Source organism: Anopheles gambiae, chromosome X (assembly GCF_943734735.2).
Source record: "Anopheles gambiae chromosome X, idAnoGambNW_F1_1, whole genome shotgun sequence".
NCBI lineage: Eukaryota > Metazoa > Arthropoda > Insecta > Diptera > Culicidae > Anopheles > Anopheles gambiae.
The window spans coordinates 4,179,220-4,199,478 of record NC_064600.1 but is presented as its reverse complement, the minus strand read 5'-3'; the positions used below and the strand labels follow the sequence as shown (position 1 = coordinate 4,199,478).

General features: G+C 48.6%; 1 protein-coding gene across 1 annotated transcript in view; it reads right to left on the bottom strand.

Annotated features, from left to right (window-relative positions):
- Nucleotides 1-20,259, bottom strand: part of LOC1272045 (F-actin-monooxygenase Mical) — a 68,473-nt gene that overhangs the window by 22,857 nt on the left and 25,357 nt on the right. The window contains exons 3-9 of the mRNA XM_061641682.1: nucleotides 9,757-10,123; nucleotides 8,220-9,675; nucleotides 7,628-8,127; nucleotides 5,121-5,369; nucleotides 3,175-3,684; nucleotides 2,385-3,108; nucleotides 392-507 (exon numbers count right to left, since the gene is read on the bottom strand). Coding sequence (XP_061497666.1) covers nucleotides 392-507; nucleotides 2,385-3,108; nucleotides 3,175-3,684; nucleotides 5,121-5,369; nucleotides 7,628-8,127; nucleotides 8,220-9,675; nucleotides 9,757-10,123 — 3,922 coding nt within the window. The remainder of the gene's footprint in view (nucleotides 1-391; nucleotides 508-2,384; nucleotides 3,109-3,174; nucleotides 3,685-5,120; nucleotides 5,370-7,627; nucleotides 8,128-8,219; nucleotides 9,676-9,756; nucleotides 10,124-20,259) is intronic.

The window sequence follows — 20,259 nt, the reverse complement described above, 5'->3', positions numbered from 1 at the left end:
AAAAGAAACAGATTGTAATATAGTGAACAGCACCATTAACCTCACTCCGCACTGGTGCGCGCTTCACACCTGCAAAACAAACAAACAAACAACAAAAAAGCGCACGCAGTTTGATCCTAAACGAAGAAAGAAAAAAAAAAGAAAACACTCCCCACAAACAACAGAGTCACAGGGAGCGGAAGGGTGGGGGAGGAGTGTCAAAATACGACCGTCCGCTTGTGATTGCGATTACCCCGCGCTGCCGTACAATTTGCGTGCTAGTGGGACGGGCGGGACGCGGGCAGGCGGGAAACCGTGAGGTGGAGGAGCAGGGCGCATTAAGGTGGAAGAGAAAAAGAAAATCCAACGGATATGGCGGTGGTGGTGGCCAGCCAGCCACGACCAGGCTTACCTCCGTTTCCGTATCGGTCGGCAGGGTGGGCGGTGGCATCAGCTTCACCTCCTGGCGGCGCATCTCGCGCGCCCGCGCCAGCTCTTCCCCTTCGGTCTGGGAGTCCGCATCGTCATCTGAATGGGAGGAGGAAAGGAAACAAAGAACGTTAGTGTAACTGGTTCATGTTAAAAAGGTTGATTCTTTTATCTGAGCTATTTCTTAAACTGATTCAAAGAACAACTTTTTTCGAGTTGTCCTCTAGTGTTTCTAAAATGTATGTTTTATCACGCTAAACGTTCCAGTATAACAAATCCTAGCTAAGGAATTAATAACACAGTTGTTCTTAAGTCTTCACTAGTTCAGTAGAAAGATTCAACTACGTAAAGAGTGGCAAAAGGAGTCGAAAAATTCAATTCCGTAAAAAATTGTTATGGAAGGAGTCGAAAGATGCAATTCCGTAGAGAGTTGCTAAAGGAGTCGAAATATTCAATTCCGTAGAAAGTTGCTAAAGGAGTCGAAAGGATCAATTCCATAGCGAGTTGCAAAATGAGTCAAAATATTCAATTGCGTAAAGAGTTGTTATGGAAGGAGTCGAAAGATTCAATTCCGTATAGTTTAAAAAGGATTCAAAATATTCAATTCCGTAAAGAGTTGCAAAAGGAGTCAAAAGAATCAATTCCATAAAGAGTTGCAAAATGAGTCGAAAGAATCAATTCCATAAAGAGTTGCAAAAGGAGTCGAAAGATTCAATCCCGTAGAGAGTTGCAAAAGAATTCGAAAGATTCAATTCCGTAAAGAGTTGCAAAAGTAGTCGAAATATTTAATTCCGTAAAGAGTTGTTATGGAAGGAGACGAAAGATTCAATTCCGTAAAGAGTTGCAAAAGGATTCCAAAGATTTAACTCGATAGAGAGTTGCAAAAGGGGTTAAAGACTCAATTCCGTAGAGAGTTGCAAAACGAGTCAAAAGATTCAATTCCGTTAAGAGTTGTTATAGAAAGAGTTGAAAGATTCAATTCTGTAAAGAGTTGCAAAACGATTCTAAAGATTCAATTCCATAAAGAGTTGCAAAACGATTCGAAAGATTCAATTCCGTTGAGAGTTGTTATGGAAGGAGACGAATGATTCAATTCCATAAAAAGTTTTAAAAGGAGTCGAAAGATTCAATTTTGTAGAGAGTTGCGAAACGATTCGAAAGATTTAATTCCGTAAAGAGTTGTTATGGAAGGAGACGAATGATTCAATTCCGTAAAGAGTTTCAAAAGGAATCGAAAGATTCTATTCCGTATAGTTGGAAAAGGAGTCGAAAGATTCAATTCCGTAAAGAGTTACAAAACGATTCGAAAGATTCAATTCCTTAAAGAGTCGCAAAATGAGTCGAAAGAATCAATGCCTGAAGAGAGTCGATTCATACAGTGTAGAGAGCCGCTAAAAGGAGAGAAATGGAACAACACCAACTAGCAAGGAGTGTAACAGGAAAATTGGGATGGTTTTTCTCTGTCGGAAAAACAAATCCTTCGTGCCTCTTTCTCTCACACAATTAAGACCGAACTACAGTGTGTGACGAAAACATCGAGTTTAATCCTTTTCAGTGACTCGCTCGTTATAGGTGAGTGACTATTTTCCATTTAAGTTGTATGAACAGTGAAATTATTGGTTTCACGACCGCAATCGTATTGTAATGAGTATATGCATCTTAAAAAAATAAAAATGCGCTCGATAATAGGTAAAGATTTTACTCGGTAAATTAAAAAAAAAAGATCTTTGCGAGCTTTTCTGTAAAAAAATGCTCGTAGGGTTCCACGTTAAGGGCCAAAATTGATAAACCAAGCATAAAACAGTGTGAAAGTTCCATGAAAAAAAGAAAAGAAGACGCAACCAAGTAAGACTAGCCAGGCGGACACTAAGGAATTCAAAGAATCGGGATTCAGAACAGAGTGAGTAGCTGCGAGTCGCTTTGTTAGTCAAAAGTCACAAAGCACATCACTAGCGTTTACACCCAGCCACACATACCTTCGCTCGAATAGCTGTAGAAGTCGGCATCGCTGTCGACCAGGTTCGAGAAGCGCTTGTCGCTGATCCACTCGGACGCAAGCTGCAGCGTCTGGGCGCCGAGCGGCGAGTCCGCCGTCTCCTCGTAGTCCGACTCGCTGTCCGTGTCCGACTCGTCCGTGCTGGACAGCTCGGCCTCGGACACCTCCGACTCGGTGCCGAAGTTCCGGTCCGTCCACTCGTTCTCGTCGATCACCTCCATGTTCGGGTCGCCGTCCGAGTCGTCGTTGTCGGGCGTCCGGTTGCGCGCCAGATAGTCGACCGTGGACGCACCGACGCCGCCCGTCTCGCCCGCGGACCCGCCGGCAGTACCGATCGGGCCGCACCGTACCATTACGCCGCCGCCGCCACCGCCCGCATCGCTCGCATCGTACATGCGGCCAATGACGGGTGCGACAGCGGCTGCCGCCGCCCCAGCCCGCCCCTTCGCTTTGCCCGCCGCCGGTTTGAGCGTTTTGGCGGGCAGCTTGAAGTGGGGCGTGCAGTAGAACCGGCCCTCCGGGTCGTCCCGGTCGAACGCGTACGCGCCGAGGCGCAGGATCGTGTGGCAGTGGTGACACTTCAGGCAGGACCGGTGCAGCGTCAACCCTTCGGCGGAGATCTTCTCCATCAGGTAGACGCGCTGCTTGCAGAAGTGACACTTTTCCGCCACGCCGCTCGCAGTCAGCACCAGCGCCTTCTGGTTCTGTGGAAACAAAAGGGAGAGAATGTTAATGAACGCGAGGAAGGAGAGTGGACGAATACAACTTACCGATTTTGGTGCCTGCTGTTGCTGCTGCTGCTGCTGCTGCTGCTGCTGCTTGCCCGGCTTGTTGGGCGTCTGCAGCTGTCCCGCAATCAGCGCGACCTTGTTCTTGCCCCGCTCGCCCAGGTCGAGATTGTGGCCCTCCTTCAGCTGCTTGTCGATCGCCTTCAGCGAGCTGTCGATCTCGCGATACTTCTCGTCGTCCTGCGGCTGCATCAGCCGGTTCTGGCGCGCCAGGAACTGCTCCCGGTTCCAGTTCGGCACCCGCTCGCGGCTCTTGCCGATGTCGGTCGTCTTCTTTGACTGCTCGATCTTGCGCTCGATCTCCTTCACGTTCCAGTCGCTGCTGTCGATCTTGCCGATCGCGCGCAGCAGATCCTTCGGCTTTTTCTCCACCACCGGCACCGTCCTGCCGTCGATGCGCTGCTCCATCGAGCGGACGCGATCGCTGAACTGATCGGCGCTGGCGTCGGCCAGCCCGCGCGGATACGCTGCCGCTAGACCCCGATCACGGTCCTTCAGTTGGCGGGTGAAAGGGTTTGAACGGGGGGGGGGGGGGGGGGGGGGGGATGAAGAAGAAGAAAGAAGCGTGTGAGTGACGTTGCAAGTGCACGCTCGTTTCGCCAACACTGGTCCGTTCTCGGTCATTAGTTGTTATTTGGTAGGACATTCGTAATGTAATTGTATGCTTTGTTCAAAAAAGTTCGCTAAAGAAACTACGCCGAAAAGTATTAACATATGTGCATATTATGCGCGTCGATGTGTCAATGTGTGTGTTTATGTGTGCGTGTGAGTAGTGTGCGTCATTTCGGGTAGGTACAGGTACAGTTACAACTATTACTAATTACTAAGAAGAAAATGGTTCTCTACATTACCAGAAAAGCACCGTTAATGTTTGATACGTTTCATACCACCACACATACACATACTTAGCGAGAGATAATGAGCACAACGAATAAGAATGGGGTTGGTTTTAGATGGAGTCAAGCCACATGCACATGCAAGGAAATGAGTAAGTGAATGGGGAGGAAGCTGAGCTAAAAACATAATAAAATTATTCATTATTATTGCAACTTGCAGGAAAAGGTGTTCAAGGTGGACGGAAATAATAACAACGGAGTCTGGAAAAAGAAAAGGATGGTTAGTTGCAAATTATAAAGAAACGCACAAACGCGTCAGCAGAATTCAACACAATCAGCAGCACACAACTACACATTGGAAGAGCGGGATCGGATCCAAATGGGAGACACATCTGCCATAGGATGGGTCCACTAAGGACCAACCCGCTCCTCAGAGTTTGGGGATCACTTCAGAGGAGAATAGGTCCACATGGAACACGGATGAATTTTGCTTTTTGATCCGCAAGAAACACATACACGACAGCCAGACATTCGGGTTAGTGCGAAAATCCAATTTGCAGCCTTGGCAGAGAGTGCCGTTACTGTGGAGCTCGTAGAGCTTCACTTTGGGGCGTTGGTTTGGTGGCCATCTTGGCCAGAGTTCAGAGTAGGTAGAGCGAAGTTAGTCATTGACAAGCGGTTCGTAAATAGCGAAACGGACACAGCACGAACAGCGCCGAGCAGCTATTCGGGTTAGGGAGTGCCTCATGGCTCAGAAATTCGGACAAAAAACACACACAGAGACACAGACAAACGGGGACAATACACACAAACACACAAATAGAACGGCAGCAGGAGAGATTAATATGCGACGCCGGATTAGGTGGACAGAAATGCGGCAGAGCAGTTCGCAGCAGAGTTAGGCACCAATAGACAGCGAGCGCGTGGAGTCACGCTCTCGAACTGCAGGAAAGCAAATTTCAGGAAAAGGTGCCGTGGGTCAGCTTCTGCGGGGCCAGCAAGAAAGTACAGAAACACAGAACAAACGGAAACACCACAAACAAAAAAATCACAAGCATTCATCATCATCATCATCATGATCGGCACGCTTACGGGGTAGCGCAGCTTCTGCTCGAGCTCGCGGACACGATCCGTAAACACCGGCGCTGACTGGCGGTACAGGTAGAGCGAGTAGTCCTCGAACGCGCCAGCATTGTCGCTCTCGCGCAGCAGCGTGTTCGCCTGCAGCATGTGGATGCTCTTGTAGAAGTTTTGCGTTTGCTGGGCCCGCTGCTCTCGCCGCTTCGACTGGCGGTCCTGCCGGTTCGCCTCGATCTCCTGCAAACGGCGGGTGCGCTCCTCCTGTGCGTGATGTGTGTGTGTGTGTGTGTTTGCACGTGTTTTAGTTGAGTGTAGAAAGAGAGAGAGAGAGAGAGAGAAAGAAAGAAAAGAAACAGCGGAGAAGGATAAGGAACTCCATGGCCATGGGGAAAGCCTGGCCGTGGCGGCATCCAAACAAGACGGAACGCAGCGGTTGGGCACCTCACACACGCAAAATAAACGAACACACACACGAAGGGACGAGAGAGCGAGACGACGACGAGTACGAGAGACTACAAATTTAAATATCCGATGATGCACTACCCCGAACATACCGATGAGAGGGTTGAGAGTTGGGGGGCCAGTGGTAGTGGAAGAGAGGAGTGGGGTTTGTGTGTCTTTTGCTGTTGTCTTCTTATTTTATCTGCACTGTTGGGCACCACTCACATACGTCTCTCTCTCTCTTTCATAAGTTCCTAATTGTTGACTTTTTCGGAGAATCGATCCACGGTCCAGAGTAAACCATCGTGAGCCGGGTGCGCGCATCTAACCATTGAACCACCGGGACGCTTAGCGTGGGCACGGTTCGTACTCGAGTAGGTTTTAGTGTTAATTGTGGCGGTGGGTGCTAGTGTATGTTAAAGGTATATGGGGACAGTGAGCTGTGAATGGGGATGTGTGCATGTGTGGTTACACAACTAATACGGTGAGCGGATGGAAAAGGGGGGGGGGCAGGTTTAGGGACAGTTGATGTAGTACGGTCGAGGCGAGAATACCGGAATGCAACTGAAAAATAACATTAGTAGCCTTTTATGGGTATGATTTTTTTTTTTGCGATTTATTTGCGATGCAGTCGAGGGTTTTTTTGTTGTTGGTTTAATGATTTTTTTTTTAATGCAAATGAACGTTCGTTAAATTATGGGGGCGTGTTGTAGCTGGGTTCTACTTCTTTCTATTGTTGTTGCTATTCTTTTTATACAAATACATTATGATTTTTTTTTTGTTTTTTTTTTTTCTTTAACTGGAGCAGCTTCGATACTTTGTTTTTTTTTCAATATTACACTATACACAATTTATATAATACATGCAAATGATGGTTTCTGCGATCGAAACGAACAGCAAGAGTAGGTGTATAAAAAAAAAGAAATATATAACAAGAAACAAACACGTAACGAATCCCGGAATCCAACCGCAATAATGATAAGCTCTTTACAGACAAAACATAACATTAAACAAAGCGACAACCCAAATTGATATGATACAATCCAAGGGCCTTTAACGAAAGTGCCAGGGCGAGAGAGAGAGAGAGAGAGAAAAAGAGGTTGTATGCTTGTTGTTTTTTTCCTCTGCTTCCTCTTTTTAATCTAATCACATCGGTAGCGAAACGGAACTACTTATCTAAGGACAGAGCACAGGCGGTGACACAACGACAGACAACACATGCAAAAATCACGGGATGTAATAGTAATAATAGTAGTAGTTGTAGTAGTAGTAGTAGTACGCGGTGTAAATTGATCGAACGGAATGATACAAATTGGTTATTGGCGTTACTGTACAAGCGATTGGTAAGAGCGCTAAGCTACGGAGCGGGGGAGCAGAAGAGTTGTACCACTTATAAACTTGGAAAGTGGGAAGGTTAAGGCTCACCGGACTTGTGTGAGCCGCGCGCGATACGTAATTGCTACTTTTTATGTTATAATAGATTGCTTTGGGGGGGGGGGGGGGGGGGGCGTGGGGAGGATGAGAAGGAAGAGGAGAATAAAGTTATGAATGGGTGGGGGAGGGGTGAGGTACTTATGCGACTGATAATATTAACAAATTGTTATGTGCAAGAGAGTTTGAGTCTAGTGGGAGGGCACTCGTTCGATTCGTTACGCACCGCCGCATCGTTTCAGAGTCTTGTAAATACGCACAGCGCACAGTATGTTGGCATAGTAGGTTAAGCGACGAAAGTTTGTTTCAGTGGCAAAACATGTTACATTAAAAAAAAATAATACAAAACAAAATCGAGCAAACCAAACACTTTACCAAACACAGCGGAGCGCACACAGGATCCTCAGGACGCGAAGGATACCTAACGAACGGACAAGAGGATACCTCCTTCCCCCCCACTCCCCACCGGTAGTTTAAATGATTCTATCCCGCTTCGCCCTACATTAAGCTCCCCGCATCGAGGGCGCTTGCTAGACTTGCTGCGGCAACAGCCGGCCGTACCCGAGCAGCCGCGTGAACGGTGGCGTCAGCCCGAGAATGCTAAGACAGAGGGAGATGAGAAATATCCGCACGCTCTCGATACTTACGATATTGCCGGACTTTTCGTTGCTGCGCCGCTTGCGCATGCGCCGCATCGTTACGTTCTGCGGCGATGCGACCCCACCCACACCCCGCTTGTACCGCTCCTCCTCCGCGTTCGGGTGGTAGTAGTTCTTGGCGTTGGGGCGGGCGGCGGCGGCACCGGCATTAGCCCCACCGCCGTACGGGCCGGACGCGGTCGCGACCGGCACGATGCAGTCGCCCTTGGTCCCGCGGTGCAGCAGCTCGCCGTCCTTGTCGGCCGGGTGGACGCCGCTCGCGAGCGCCGCCATCCGCTGGACGGCCGCCATGCGGCCCAGCTTCGACCAGGCCTCCACGTTCGTTTCCTGCTTCTGCTTGAACTCGGCGTAGTCGAGCTTGATGTGCTTGACGTGCGGCACCTCGCCCCGGAACACGTCGCACACCTGCTCGAGATAGTTGAGCCACACCTTCGGCTCGACGCCGGCCAGCGTGACCGATTCCTGGCCGGACATGACGCGCGGTATGCCTGCGAAGAGAAAGGTGCGGTTAGTCATCGGGTTTTGTTCGTTTTTTTTTTTGGTGAGTTTCTTCCACAACCAAACCACCGACTCGACTCACCCAGCTGGGTTTCGAAGATGTTGAACGCGTGCTCGTTGCACACGTCCGCACTGAAGTCGGCCAGCTCCTCCAGGTTGACCAGATCGGGCCGGTAGCGGTGGATGAGCGTGCAGAGCACCTTGCCGTTGGTGAAGCACTCGGCCGGCTCGGCCAGCTCCTGCACGAACCCGCTGTCCTTGAGATGCGCCTTCAGCCAGCGCAGCAGCGTGGCGCCGAGCGGCACCACGTCGACCGTGCGCCGCTTGCGCTTCGCCGGCAGCTCGGTCGCGGGCGACACCGCCGACGCGATCGCGTTCGTGTCGAAGAACGTCTGCTCCAGCAGGGCCGGATCGTCCGTGTCGAGCAGATGCTTGACCTGCCCGATCTGGACGGACGCTTTGTTGAGGTTTTTGTAGCGCGTCGAGGGGTCGAGCGTGTACGCGCCGAACGCGCGGTTCAGATTTTCCGGCGTCGTCTGCCCGAGCAGCCGGTACACCGATTCGCGCTGCGCGATCGTCGCCAGCAGGCTGTTCTTCGGGTTCGCGAACAGCTTGATCGCGTACGCCGCGTCCATGCTGGACAGGAAGCCGCGCGCGCACCCCGACCCGGTCGGCCAGAACGGTTCCAGCAGGCTGTCGCCGACCAGACAGGACAGCAGCCGGTAGTTCTTGCGCACCGTCACCTTGCACGAGTTGTGCGCGGCAAAGATGGACGTAAAGTCGAACACGGCCACGTCCGGCGTACCGTAATGGTTGACCGCAAACTCCAGGTTCGGCATCTGGTACTTGGTCGCGAAGTTGGCCGCATCGCGCGCATACTCGTACAGCTTCGGCTTGTCCACGTTGGACGGGGCGAGCAGCTCGGCCGGGTCGCTCAGATCCTTGATGATGACGCCCCGGTGCAGCAGGCTGTGCTTCTTCGCCGTCATCACGAAGTAGTGCGTGTCGTCCTTGTAGTAGACGATGTTCTCCAGATCGCAGCCCGTCTTCTCGTACAGCGCCTTGAAGAACGGCTGGTCGAAGATGAACGCGACGCCACTGATCTCCTCCACCATCGCTTCCGCCTCGGTGCGCTTGTTGATGAAGTTGGCCGTGATCGCGATCGCCAGCTTGCCCCGGAACTCCTTGCGCTGGAAGCCCTCGAGCGTGTTGCGCTTGCCGTCCGCGCCGATCAGCACGTCGAACTCGTAGTGCGACACCGCGTGGTCCTCCGGCGAGACGGACGCCCGCCACCCGTACCCGTCGCCCGGCTCGATCTCCTTCACGAACGAGACGCCCTCGTGCATCTCGACGCCGAGCAGCAGGGCGACCTTCAGCAGGATGCACTGCAGCTGCCGGATCGAGATGTGGTCGATCGAGCCGGCACAGAACTTGCCGTAGAACTTTTTCGCCCCGAGCGCCTTCAGGTCGTGTATGATGAACGGCCACAGGTGCAGCACGTTGTTGCGGCTGATTCTGTCGCGCTTTTCCACCACCACCTGAAAGGGAGAGAGAGAGAGAGAGAGATGGAGCTTAGTCGAGGAGGACTCTGTAGGAATTACGTTCAAGCCATCACTTACCACTTTGGCACCGAGAAGCTGGGCATCGATGGCGGTGCGCAAACCGCACGGGCCGGCACCGACGATCAGGACGCGCGTTTTGCTCGCCGCTCGGCCTTTACAGTATACCTTGTGGGCGGCGCGGGCATCAAACTTCTTGAACAGTGCCTGCGCCCGCCAATCCCGGATGGCCGCCTTCATCTTGGGGTAGAATTCTTCCAACGGTCCGGGCCGCAGCCCGATCGTGTCTAGCATGTTCCAGTACAGGCCCCGGATCTGCTTCATTGTGGTGGCGGCACAGAAATGCAGAAACATCTCTGTGGCCATGGCGGCCCGCTCGTGGTCGAGCGTGAATTGTTCACTCATCGTGTCTGTTTTGGAACGAGTTCTGCAATGAAAGCGAGAGAAAGAGAGAGATAACGTAAATGATACGCATAAGTATTCGTTGTTTACGCAGTGTTTGTCGTTGCTTCTTTTCAGGTTGCTTTTGAAGTTGCTTTGCACGGGTGTGGGAGAATTCTTGGACATTCGAGGTTACCAATTCTCCAAAAGTTCCAACTGGGCTTAGGTTCTTTATTTGTTGAGCATCCAGAATATTTTCTCCAGGATGTCTTTGGAAAGTTTTAGACAGTTTCAACTAGGCTTTGGTTATTGATTTGTTAACTGGTGTCCAGAATATCTTGTTCAGGGTGTCTTTTGAAGATGTTTTAAGGACTGGGAGAATTCTTGGACTTTCTAGGCGACCAATTCTCCAACAGTTTCAACTTGGCTTAGGTTCTTCATTTGTTGACCATCCAGAATATCTTCTTCAGGATGTGTTTGGAAAATGTTGGCTTTGGTTCTGGATTTGTTGACCATCCAGAATTACTTCTTCAGGATGTCTTTTAACGATGCTTTAAGGAGTGGGAGTATTCTTGGACTTTCGAGGCTACCAATTCTCCAACAGTTCCGACTGGGCTTAAGTTCATCATTTGTTGACCATCCAGAATATCTTCCTCAGGATGTCTTTGGAAAATGTTGGACAGTTCCAACTGGGTTAGTTTCTAGATGTACCTACCATCCAGAATAACTTCTTCAGGATGTCTTTAGATTGTTTACAAATGAATAAGAATGCTTGGTCTTTCGAGGCCACAAATTCCCCAACAATCAGTTGGAACTTAGGCTCTTGATTTTTAGACAATTCAAAATACACCAGAACCTCAAGGTAAATCACAATGCGAGCTCTTCTACGCTACGGAGCAATCTTCCCCTCTGTCAAACGTACAATGAAACCGAATCCGAATGATTGCCGCTATCATCCAGGAAGACGCGAGAGTGTCTGATGTCTGGTAGTGTATGATTCACACACACACACACCCCAACACCAATTGAAAACAAAAGGGGCAAAGGGGGAAAAAACCAGGCCGCACGCGTTATCTTTTTGCAATGAACCCCTGGCACACTCTCCGCCGAGTCGTTAACCGAACAGACTGCAGCGACGCAGGTAGGACCCCTACACATACTCTAACAAAGCAGCATTAAACTACCCCCTCTTTGTGTAGTGGCATCACATAGGACGCGACCTCGCTGGATTTAGATAGCGCGTCGCGGCGCGCACTGCCATCCGATAGCGCCTGGCACCCTGTGTTGGCATTGGACGCAAGCAGACGAGCAGTTGGAGTGATGACGACGATGATGGCGACGGTGATAGCCGGGACCACTCTCTGTCAGATCAATCGGTGAACCATTTAGCTACACGTTTGAAATGTTTCCATCTAAACGACGCAATCATATGTCACAGCGAGCAGAGAGCGGGAGGAAGACAAGGGGCAGAGTATTGGCACCGCTGAAATGAGAGGTCCTTGGGATCCGGTGCCGCGCTGCGAAACTGTGATTGCCTGGTCTAGAGAGTGTAAAGGTTGGAAACGAAGGCGACCGGCCATTGGGGATCAACAAACGACCTTGCACGCTCGCATCAATATACTTCACAGCTCTGCTACACAATTAGTGCAAAACCGTCCGATGATGGACCGTCGGGCCGTTGCGCGATACGCTTTGTATTTTCGTGAGAAGAAAAACAAATTTCCCAATGCGTTTGTTGCTGTTATTTTTCTTTCTTTCTTTTTTTAATACTATAGGAGCTCACCACGCTTTTGCAGCAATGGAACCACAATCGAAGTGTTGTTTTTTTTGGGAGGCGGGTGGTAGGCTAGCGAAAGTTGGACCACTCACATCGGGTATTGCTTCAGTGATTTAAGATTAGTGCGCAATATCTTAAGGTCAACATGGGGTCCCCCCGCTTGCCTTGTGTGATGTCATCTCTCTACCGTTCATCCAAAACACGCCGTGCTGTGAAAAGCCGACTGAGTCATGGTGTTCAAAGGGAAGCCGAGTAAAATGTAAACCCACCGCAAGCATGTAAAAACAAAATAATATCGCACGCGGTATATATTTTCGCTCCATATGGGCCGCCATTTGGCACCGGCTGGCTGTGAGTCATGTGTACTCAGTATTTCTTGGAGCTGCTAAATGTCACTGCTTGTGATTGGAAGAATTACAACCAAAACAGGCCCACACATGGTGCGCGAAATTCCCTGGCCCTACAGAAATTGGCAGATATTTCGAATACAACGCAATACTACTCCAAGAAATTGCTGGATCAGTGGGAAGAATGCGTCCAATAGTTTTTTTTTTTTCAACGCAAAAACAACCATGCCTTCGTGTTATTTGTGACATTGCCAAGCAAGGGCCTTGTGTGTGTGTGTGCTGTATCCACGGTTAGATATAGTCTCAGATGCATGGTTTTTTGCAAACGTGTTTCGCCCCTCGAGTCAGCGTCCACAGAGAGTTGAGAGTGAGCCGCCGCAAGTGAGTCAGCTCTGTGTTGCACATCTTAAGCGCCCATGCAGTGGGGCTTGTAATAGAGAAGAAGCGTGCGGCAGATCAACAACCCCGAGCGCGCTGCAAAGTTAAATCTCGCTCGACCGTGGCGGTTCTGTCCGTTAGATCGTGCGCCCGTTGCTGGTCAAACGGTACACACACACACCCCAGAGCACTCCACCACTTCCGCTCCACTTCGTAGCTGCCACACACCTGTGTGTGCAGAACCACAAAACACTCTCACAGATAGACAGAGAGGCGTGCGGCAACAACATGATTACAGATGCTCTCGACGGCAATCGGGGCATGCAATTCACGATTATGATCGCACAATTACTTTTCTCCCGTCGTCTGTGTGTGTGTGTGTTATGTTCTACTATTCGCATGCGCCCACTACAGAGCGGGATAAATAGAACAAAAGAGATTGGGCAGAAAAAGGGTTTCTAGGCCTATCAATTAGAACCATTTTTGCACCCTGCGAGACAGCAAGATGTAAAGCATCTTAAAATACGCCAACAGCACATTTCGGTTCTGCTTTCTTTGACGCATGCGATCGTAATTTCGGTGTGCAATGTCTGCGACTGTAAACACTCTTTTTCTGATGTTTTGGCTTGTGCCACACCCTTGCAAACGTATCACACAACGCATCCACAAACGACAGAGAGAGAGAGGAAGGCGCGTAAATTAAAGCCAATTTGAACAACAACGTCGCTCGTTACAGACGGATTATTCAGCTATTTGATTTACCTGACCCATAAAGAGATGATCGAAAACTGTTGTTGCTGTTTGCACTGGTTGCACACTGTCGATAAGCCATTTCCTTTCAAACAGACACATACACTGCTTACGTTTCTGCGTCTGTTTTCCGTTGTGTCTGAAACCTTGATGCGTCTCTGGTGCAGTACAGGGTTGCTCGCTTGCGCTCAGAAACTGCGCAAGATGTCAAGCGGTTTCAAAACATTGGTCGCAATCGCATGGAAGTAATTCGGTTTCTGGGACACCTTGGTTTTTTTTTTATTTGTTTGGCACAAATTAACGCGCCAAAACAATCGGTTTCACTGAGACAGAAATCGCAATGAAATAATTGTTGATCTTTTGATTTCAATCAATTGTAACGAGAACGAAAACAGATTTGTAAATGTCCTAGGTGTAGAAGTTTCATAAGCAAGCATAAGCTGGTTCGTACGTTTTTGTAAAGAAAACAAACATTTTCATTGACATCAAGTTCTTATTCCTGACTCAGTGTATTACTCCTACGCACGAAACACATGCAACAAAGTTCATTTTATTCAATTGAAAAAGTGTTTCAAATGCTCAACCAATAGATATATACACAGTAGTGATAGTAAAAATGAAGATTCGTCGAAATTGATTCCGGCCAGCTCCGAAGTTGTCTGGAATCGATCAGCCGGATAGTAGGTCCGGCAGTCAGTTTCCGGAATCGATTCCAGAATCGGAATCGACTCCGGAATTGGTTCCGGAATCGAATCCGGAATTGGTTCCGGAATCGGAATCGGTTCCAAAATCGACTACGGGATCGGAATCTGTTCCGGAATCGAAATCAGCTCTCGAATCGGAATTAGCTCCTAAATTAGAATCGGCTTCCAAACGGAGTGAGTTTCGGCAGCGCCAAAAAATGATCGCGGAATCGATTCCGGAGCAGACTCGGCATTCGGCTCCGAGGTCAACTCCGGAATCGACTCCGGAGTCAACTTTAGAATTGGTTCCGGAATCAACTCCGGAATCGGCTCCGGAGACAGCTCAGGAATCGGCTCTGGCATCGGTTCCGACATTGGCTCCGGAATCGACTCCGGAATCGGAATCGATTCCAGCATCGGAATCGGCTCCGGAATTGATTCCGAACACGGCATCCGAATCAGGTAGGTCCGATTCCGAGCTCCCACCACTAATTCAAAATGTGCAGCCTGGTAGGATCGTTTTTAAAAACATCGTGGCGCCATCTAGACATTTATTGAGGGAAAAATGTCCAAATAATAGCCCCGTACTCTTGCGGTAAGGCGGCAAACCCTTTACTGATAGTAAAAATGTCCCATGCCGTTGCTGTACTGAGTCATCGTGCAATCTTTCTAACATCTGGCACATCACAGGCCACAGGTTTATTTTACGGTAGCAAAACCGGTACCGGTACGAATATTAGAAACTGACCTTCACACACATGGTGCAGTTTTCGTTTGCCGGAACGTTGCCACAGCCGTGTGTTTATGCTGCGCATTTGTTTCCAAATTGCATCCAGCGTAAATTATTCGCAAGTATGAATACAGTTTGTTTGTTGGCACTATAAAAACAAAATAGGAACCTTTCCTCTCTCTCTCTCGCTGTCGCACACAACGACCGGTGGCAGCACACAGGCCGTGAAATTCCTTGGCTTGACATTAATGGTCAGAGAGCGGCAGGGCGAAAGGGCCGGCGAATGGCCATGAACTTGGTCGATTGCGTAGAGGAAGGGGAGGAGGAGGTTTTGTGCGCAACGGGCGAGCTGGATTTCGTCAGCATCGTGCTGAGTAACCGGTGGCATGAAGCATTTCAAAACTGAACGAATTCTTTAGAGCTACGCGACCCAATGAAAGTGATACCGGAAAATCCCGTCCGTTGTTTTCTTCAATAGTACACACATTTAACTGTTCAAATGAGTGTGTCAGTGTGCTAAGTGCTGTATTCCATCCTTCTCGGGTTTGATGGGATGATAATCGGCAAAGATGATCGAGACGTGCAGCTCCCCCACGGCGGCTCCAGTATGTCTCGCGGAGTAAACATCTTGGCGGGCTCTGTACATCTGTGCCTCTTTTCCATGGCGCAATCCAAGGCAAACACACCTGATAAGCGTAATCGCGCAGAGAGAGAGAGAGAGAGAGGGAAAGAAAACCGAAAAAATACCCACAACGAGCAGAGCAAGCGATGCAGCGACGCCAGATGAAACCAAAGACCGTCCAACATCGAAAGGGATTGGGCCACGACGCGATCCGGCACTTTCTCCGCGAGAGGCCCAACATATTTTCATGCTGCCAGTTTAATCGGTTTAGTGAATTACTTTCGTTTTTTTTGCTTCATAGCCAGTTGCCCTGTGTGAGGGGACAAATTCGATGGGGCTCGCGACAGGTTTGCTTTCTATACGGCACTTTCACGGTTTTGCAGGGGGAGAGAGGTAAAATATCTTGAAAAAATACGCGACGCCAAAAATTGGTCAAATAAAATTGCGAAGCAAATTTGAAATCAGGCTCGCCCGCTCGTTTCGGCGGTTTTTTTTCCCCTCGCACCACGACTTTCACGCGACTGTGTTTTGTGGCGCGCGCGCGCGCGCGCGTGCAAGTGTGCAACAAAATGGCACGATCTGTCCCCGAGAAAGCAAAAGATTAGGCGGCAAAAGCCCTTCCAATTCAATGCTTCGTGTGTCACACAAACGCGACCCCTAGCATCACAATCGAACGTCTTAAAGAAATCACAAAAAAACATGTAAGGAAAACGCTCATCGCTGAAGAACATTTCACTAGCCCTCCAAAAGCAAAACAAAACAACAGGCGCTCGCTTACTTTCGTTTATCGAAAATAAAACCAAACCAACACCCTTTCCTTTCGCGTGTGCATTGAACTTGAAAAGAGGAACACACAGGCGAAACAAACGAAGAAAAAAGCGCACACACACACATACTCCCCCGGGGCGGAGAAATAGTAAAAACGAACGAAACATACGAAAGTACAAGACCGCACCCCGGGCGGGCATGCAACCGCGCCACTCCCCCAAATACAAACACATGTACAAACACACACACACACACTGGGCGAGAGAGGCAGTAAAAGATAGAAATTAGTTAATCATTGCAGCCTGACCATTCATTGCGCGGCGGTTCGCCGTATCTCGAGCAACAATTTCACTGCTGCTGCTTCTGCTGGGGTGTCACAACATACCGGCGTGAACGCTCAGTGAATGGGAATTTTTATTTGATCCGTGTGTGTGTGTGTGTGTGTGTGTGTGTGTGTGTGTGTGTGTGTGTAGACTCACTAATGAAAACAACACACAACAGACAGATAGACAGACGTATGATTTTATGTTAATTTCGTACTGACCAAACCGACCAAGCAGCGATAGATGAACGTGTGAGAGTGAAAGAATAACTGTGAAAAAAAAACCGACACCAAAAACATTACCCGGTTCACATTATGGGGAAAAGTTACAATTTGTAAAACTCTTAAAACAGAATTTATGTCACCGAAAGATTGATTAGCAAAAAGAGAATTAGTAGGCAGCAACAGCAGCGACACCTGCCGGAAAAGCGCAAAAGTAAACAAATGAAGACATTCGCTGCGAAGAATTGTACACTCTTTTGTGCCTCATTACTACATCATTGACACATCGAATGATTGAGTAGACTCTTTTCGTCATTCCCGGTTACAGTGTGGATAAATATGCTCATTAAATTTGACCTTCACAGCAAGCAATGCAAACAAATATATTTATTCTAGAGGAGCTCTGCGTGTACTTGCATACACGTGTAGGTGTCTTTGTGGCAGTTCATAAAGAAGAGTTTGCAATTTCGCACCAGCAAATAATTATTCGCGCAAAACGCTACCTGGGAACAGGATTTTTGTTTGCTGCTTTGCCACTTCCCATTCCCTGGACGGTACACCACATTGCAGCCAACGCACTGCTGACTACTGCAGACCCTGTGCTTGCAGGTCTCGCCTTGGGACCGTATGTATGGTGGCAATGCCACCCTTCTGGGTAAAGCAAACATCAAACCGCGGCCTCCGGGTGACAGCGTGCATCTGTGCATTGGTAGAACTATTTGTTTGGATCGTCTGCTAGCCCTGCAACAAATACGGCGACAGATAGCAAAACACAAATGCACCCTGTTTTGACTGTTGTGCCTCTTACTATTCCCCAACACCACAGCACCAGAGGTCTAAATGCCAGGTACGTCGGTTGAATGGGTAAAGGAAGCTGAAAAAAGAAGATTCGTTGCTTACACTGCATGTCTCTCTCAGACTAAATACACATGTTTTGTTGTTTTTGATGTAAACACAAACGATAATAATTCAATAACCCTAGACCAGCTGCAACTGTGAGCAGTATTTTGCTATAAAAAATAGACTCTACTAATAATTATTATAGCATCATGACAACATCTGAAGGTTTATGCAACAAAAACTCGAATAACGTTATTTTTTTCAATTAACTAAAGGCAATAAATTCACAAAACAGTACAATGAGTGTACACGAGTGTGTTTATTGATAGTAATTCAAATTAACAAATCGTAAAAGACGAAGCAGCTTGCAACTGGCAGCAAAACTGCAACAGGGTGCGCCTTGAACTTGCCAACCAAACATATAAACATTTGCCGTTCAGATAAGCAAGCAGTTTTAACGACCTGTGGCATATACTATCGTTACAGCTTTATGAGATGAAACGCCAGCAGCCTGAAGTGCATATAAAATCTGGTGGAAATAATCCGGAGACGATAATAAAAGTGACGATAAAATGCAACCGCAGGGCAATTATTTTGCCAATTGTGTGCACCCCGGGTACAAATCGTATCCAACGCAGTAGGTTGATGCAATAGAGATTAAAAGCTTATCATACGTAATTCTATCTCTCGCTTATGTATCTTGAGCTGTCGTCTTTATTTTCTCTCTCTCTCCTTGTCGCAAGAACCGACATTATGCACACACGCGGTGATGGAGTGAATTATTTGTGTGCGCCGCCCTGCCCGCACCAGAAATGATTCAGTGCGCATCGCGAATACGAGCCAATGCGTGGGAAGCCGAAAACGGCACATGAGGCAACATATTGATGCGTCGTAACAGTGAGCGAAGCGCCATCGCCGAAAGGGCGCTATCCAATCCATCTGCCCCCCGAGTCGAGCCGCTGCTGACGGGCTGTCAGCGTCCCCCGTTGCGATCGGAATCATTCCTCCACCTCGATTGAAAAGCAGCAGCAGAGCACCACGCAACATCAGCGTGTGTGTGTGTGTGAGTGTTGTAAACAATAATACACACGTACACAATAGGGCATTACATCAGGGTGCGTTAGAGGCCCTTTAGCGTGATAACCCCCGCCCGGGCATGTAACGCTTTTCATGATTGATTGCACCTGTTGCAGGTGTTGCTGTTGAAGCGATCCATGTTTTCGTTGAAACTTGTACTGGCAAAGAGTGGCCATTCGAAAGGGTGTTAGAGAGGCATTAATGCGAAAACGAAAAAAAAAACCGCGATAAGCCAAGCGGCTGTTCTTTAAATAAAAAAAAAACCCGAAACAAATCTCCAACCGATAGCGAAATTGCAACATGGCTAACATGGATTTCGGACCATACAATCAATTAGGACGGCGCTGAAGCGTATATACGGGATGATTCTAGTATTTACTATTTTATAGCACCGTACTTAACACGTTTATAGCGTTTTGGGGCGAACCAGTTACTAAGGCTTGGCAATGTTGACAATTTAACAATTGTATTTAATCAGTTGGGAACCTCGAAGGCTTTACAAGATTCATTTTAAATCATTATTAACTGCTAAGAGACAGTTTATGGTTTCATAATAATAGTAATTTTATAGCACAATTAAAAGACGAAACTCATGCTTGAATAAGGGAAAGTATTAATACATTGATGCTTTCATCAATTTCCCTTAAAATCGTCATTTGAAGTACAATCATTCGCGTAAGAGATACAAATTCAATCCGCAGCCTCAAAGTCGCTATAAAAATAACCATAATTAGTCAGCAGTCACGTCAAAAGGGTCCCTGACACAGTGATCTCTGCCTCCTCTTACATCTTTTTACATCTTGAACACACTCCGATTGACAGAAACCTTAGCGCCCGCCGACTGTTGGAGCCTGCGAATCTTGGACTTGCCATAATAATCCGACGTGCACCAGGACGTGCACACGTGCGATCAACTAATCACGCAGATCACAGTCCCCCCCATAACATGTGTGCGCATTTTTCTCCTCGCCCACGTAACCGCCCCGTTCCGGCTAACGTAATATGCACACATATCCGCACGGAAGCCACCACAGCATCATATCACAGCGCATAATGATCGGATGATGGTTGCCGAAGCAACAGTTCAATCGCATCACGCGTGAGGGAGGAGGCTGTGTACGCACTGGCCCGGTCTGTGCCTTCGTAACCCGGTGCACGCCATAAGAAGCCGCGCGCGCTCATTCGAACGGAAAGAAATGCATTCCGCACAAAATGGACGGTAAAATAATTAATCCGCAGCTGCATATGTGTGTGCGGGCGCGCGCTGCACAATAATGCGGATTCACTACCACGTAACTCGGCCGATGGTCGGGCCCATCCCCCCCATTACAGCCATTACACAACTGCCTATGTGCCGCCTCCAATCGGTCGTCAAATCGCGCCACGGAAAGTGTGGCGTGTGGGTGGATGCTTTTTTTTTTTTGTTTAATTTTCCCAGCGCACACATACATCCTCACCTGCCGGAACACATTTGTACACATTTTTGTTTTGTTCCGTTCAATGCAGCACAACTCCTTGCCCCCTTATTTTCCGCCCTACCCGCGCTTCCTTCCGGTAAAAGGTGAAAAGGGAGGGGGGGGGGGGAAGAGCTGCATTTCCTCCCGTGTTTGTTATCACACGCCAGCGTATGTGCGCCCAACCGCCGCATGTGTGACGCCGCACAACA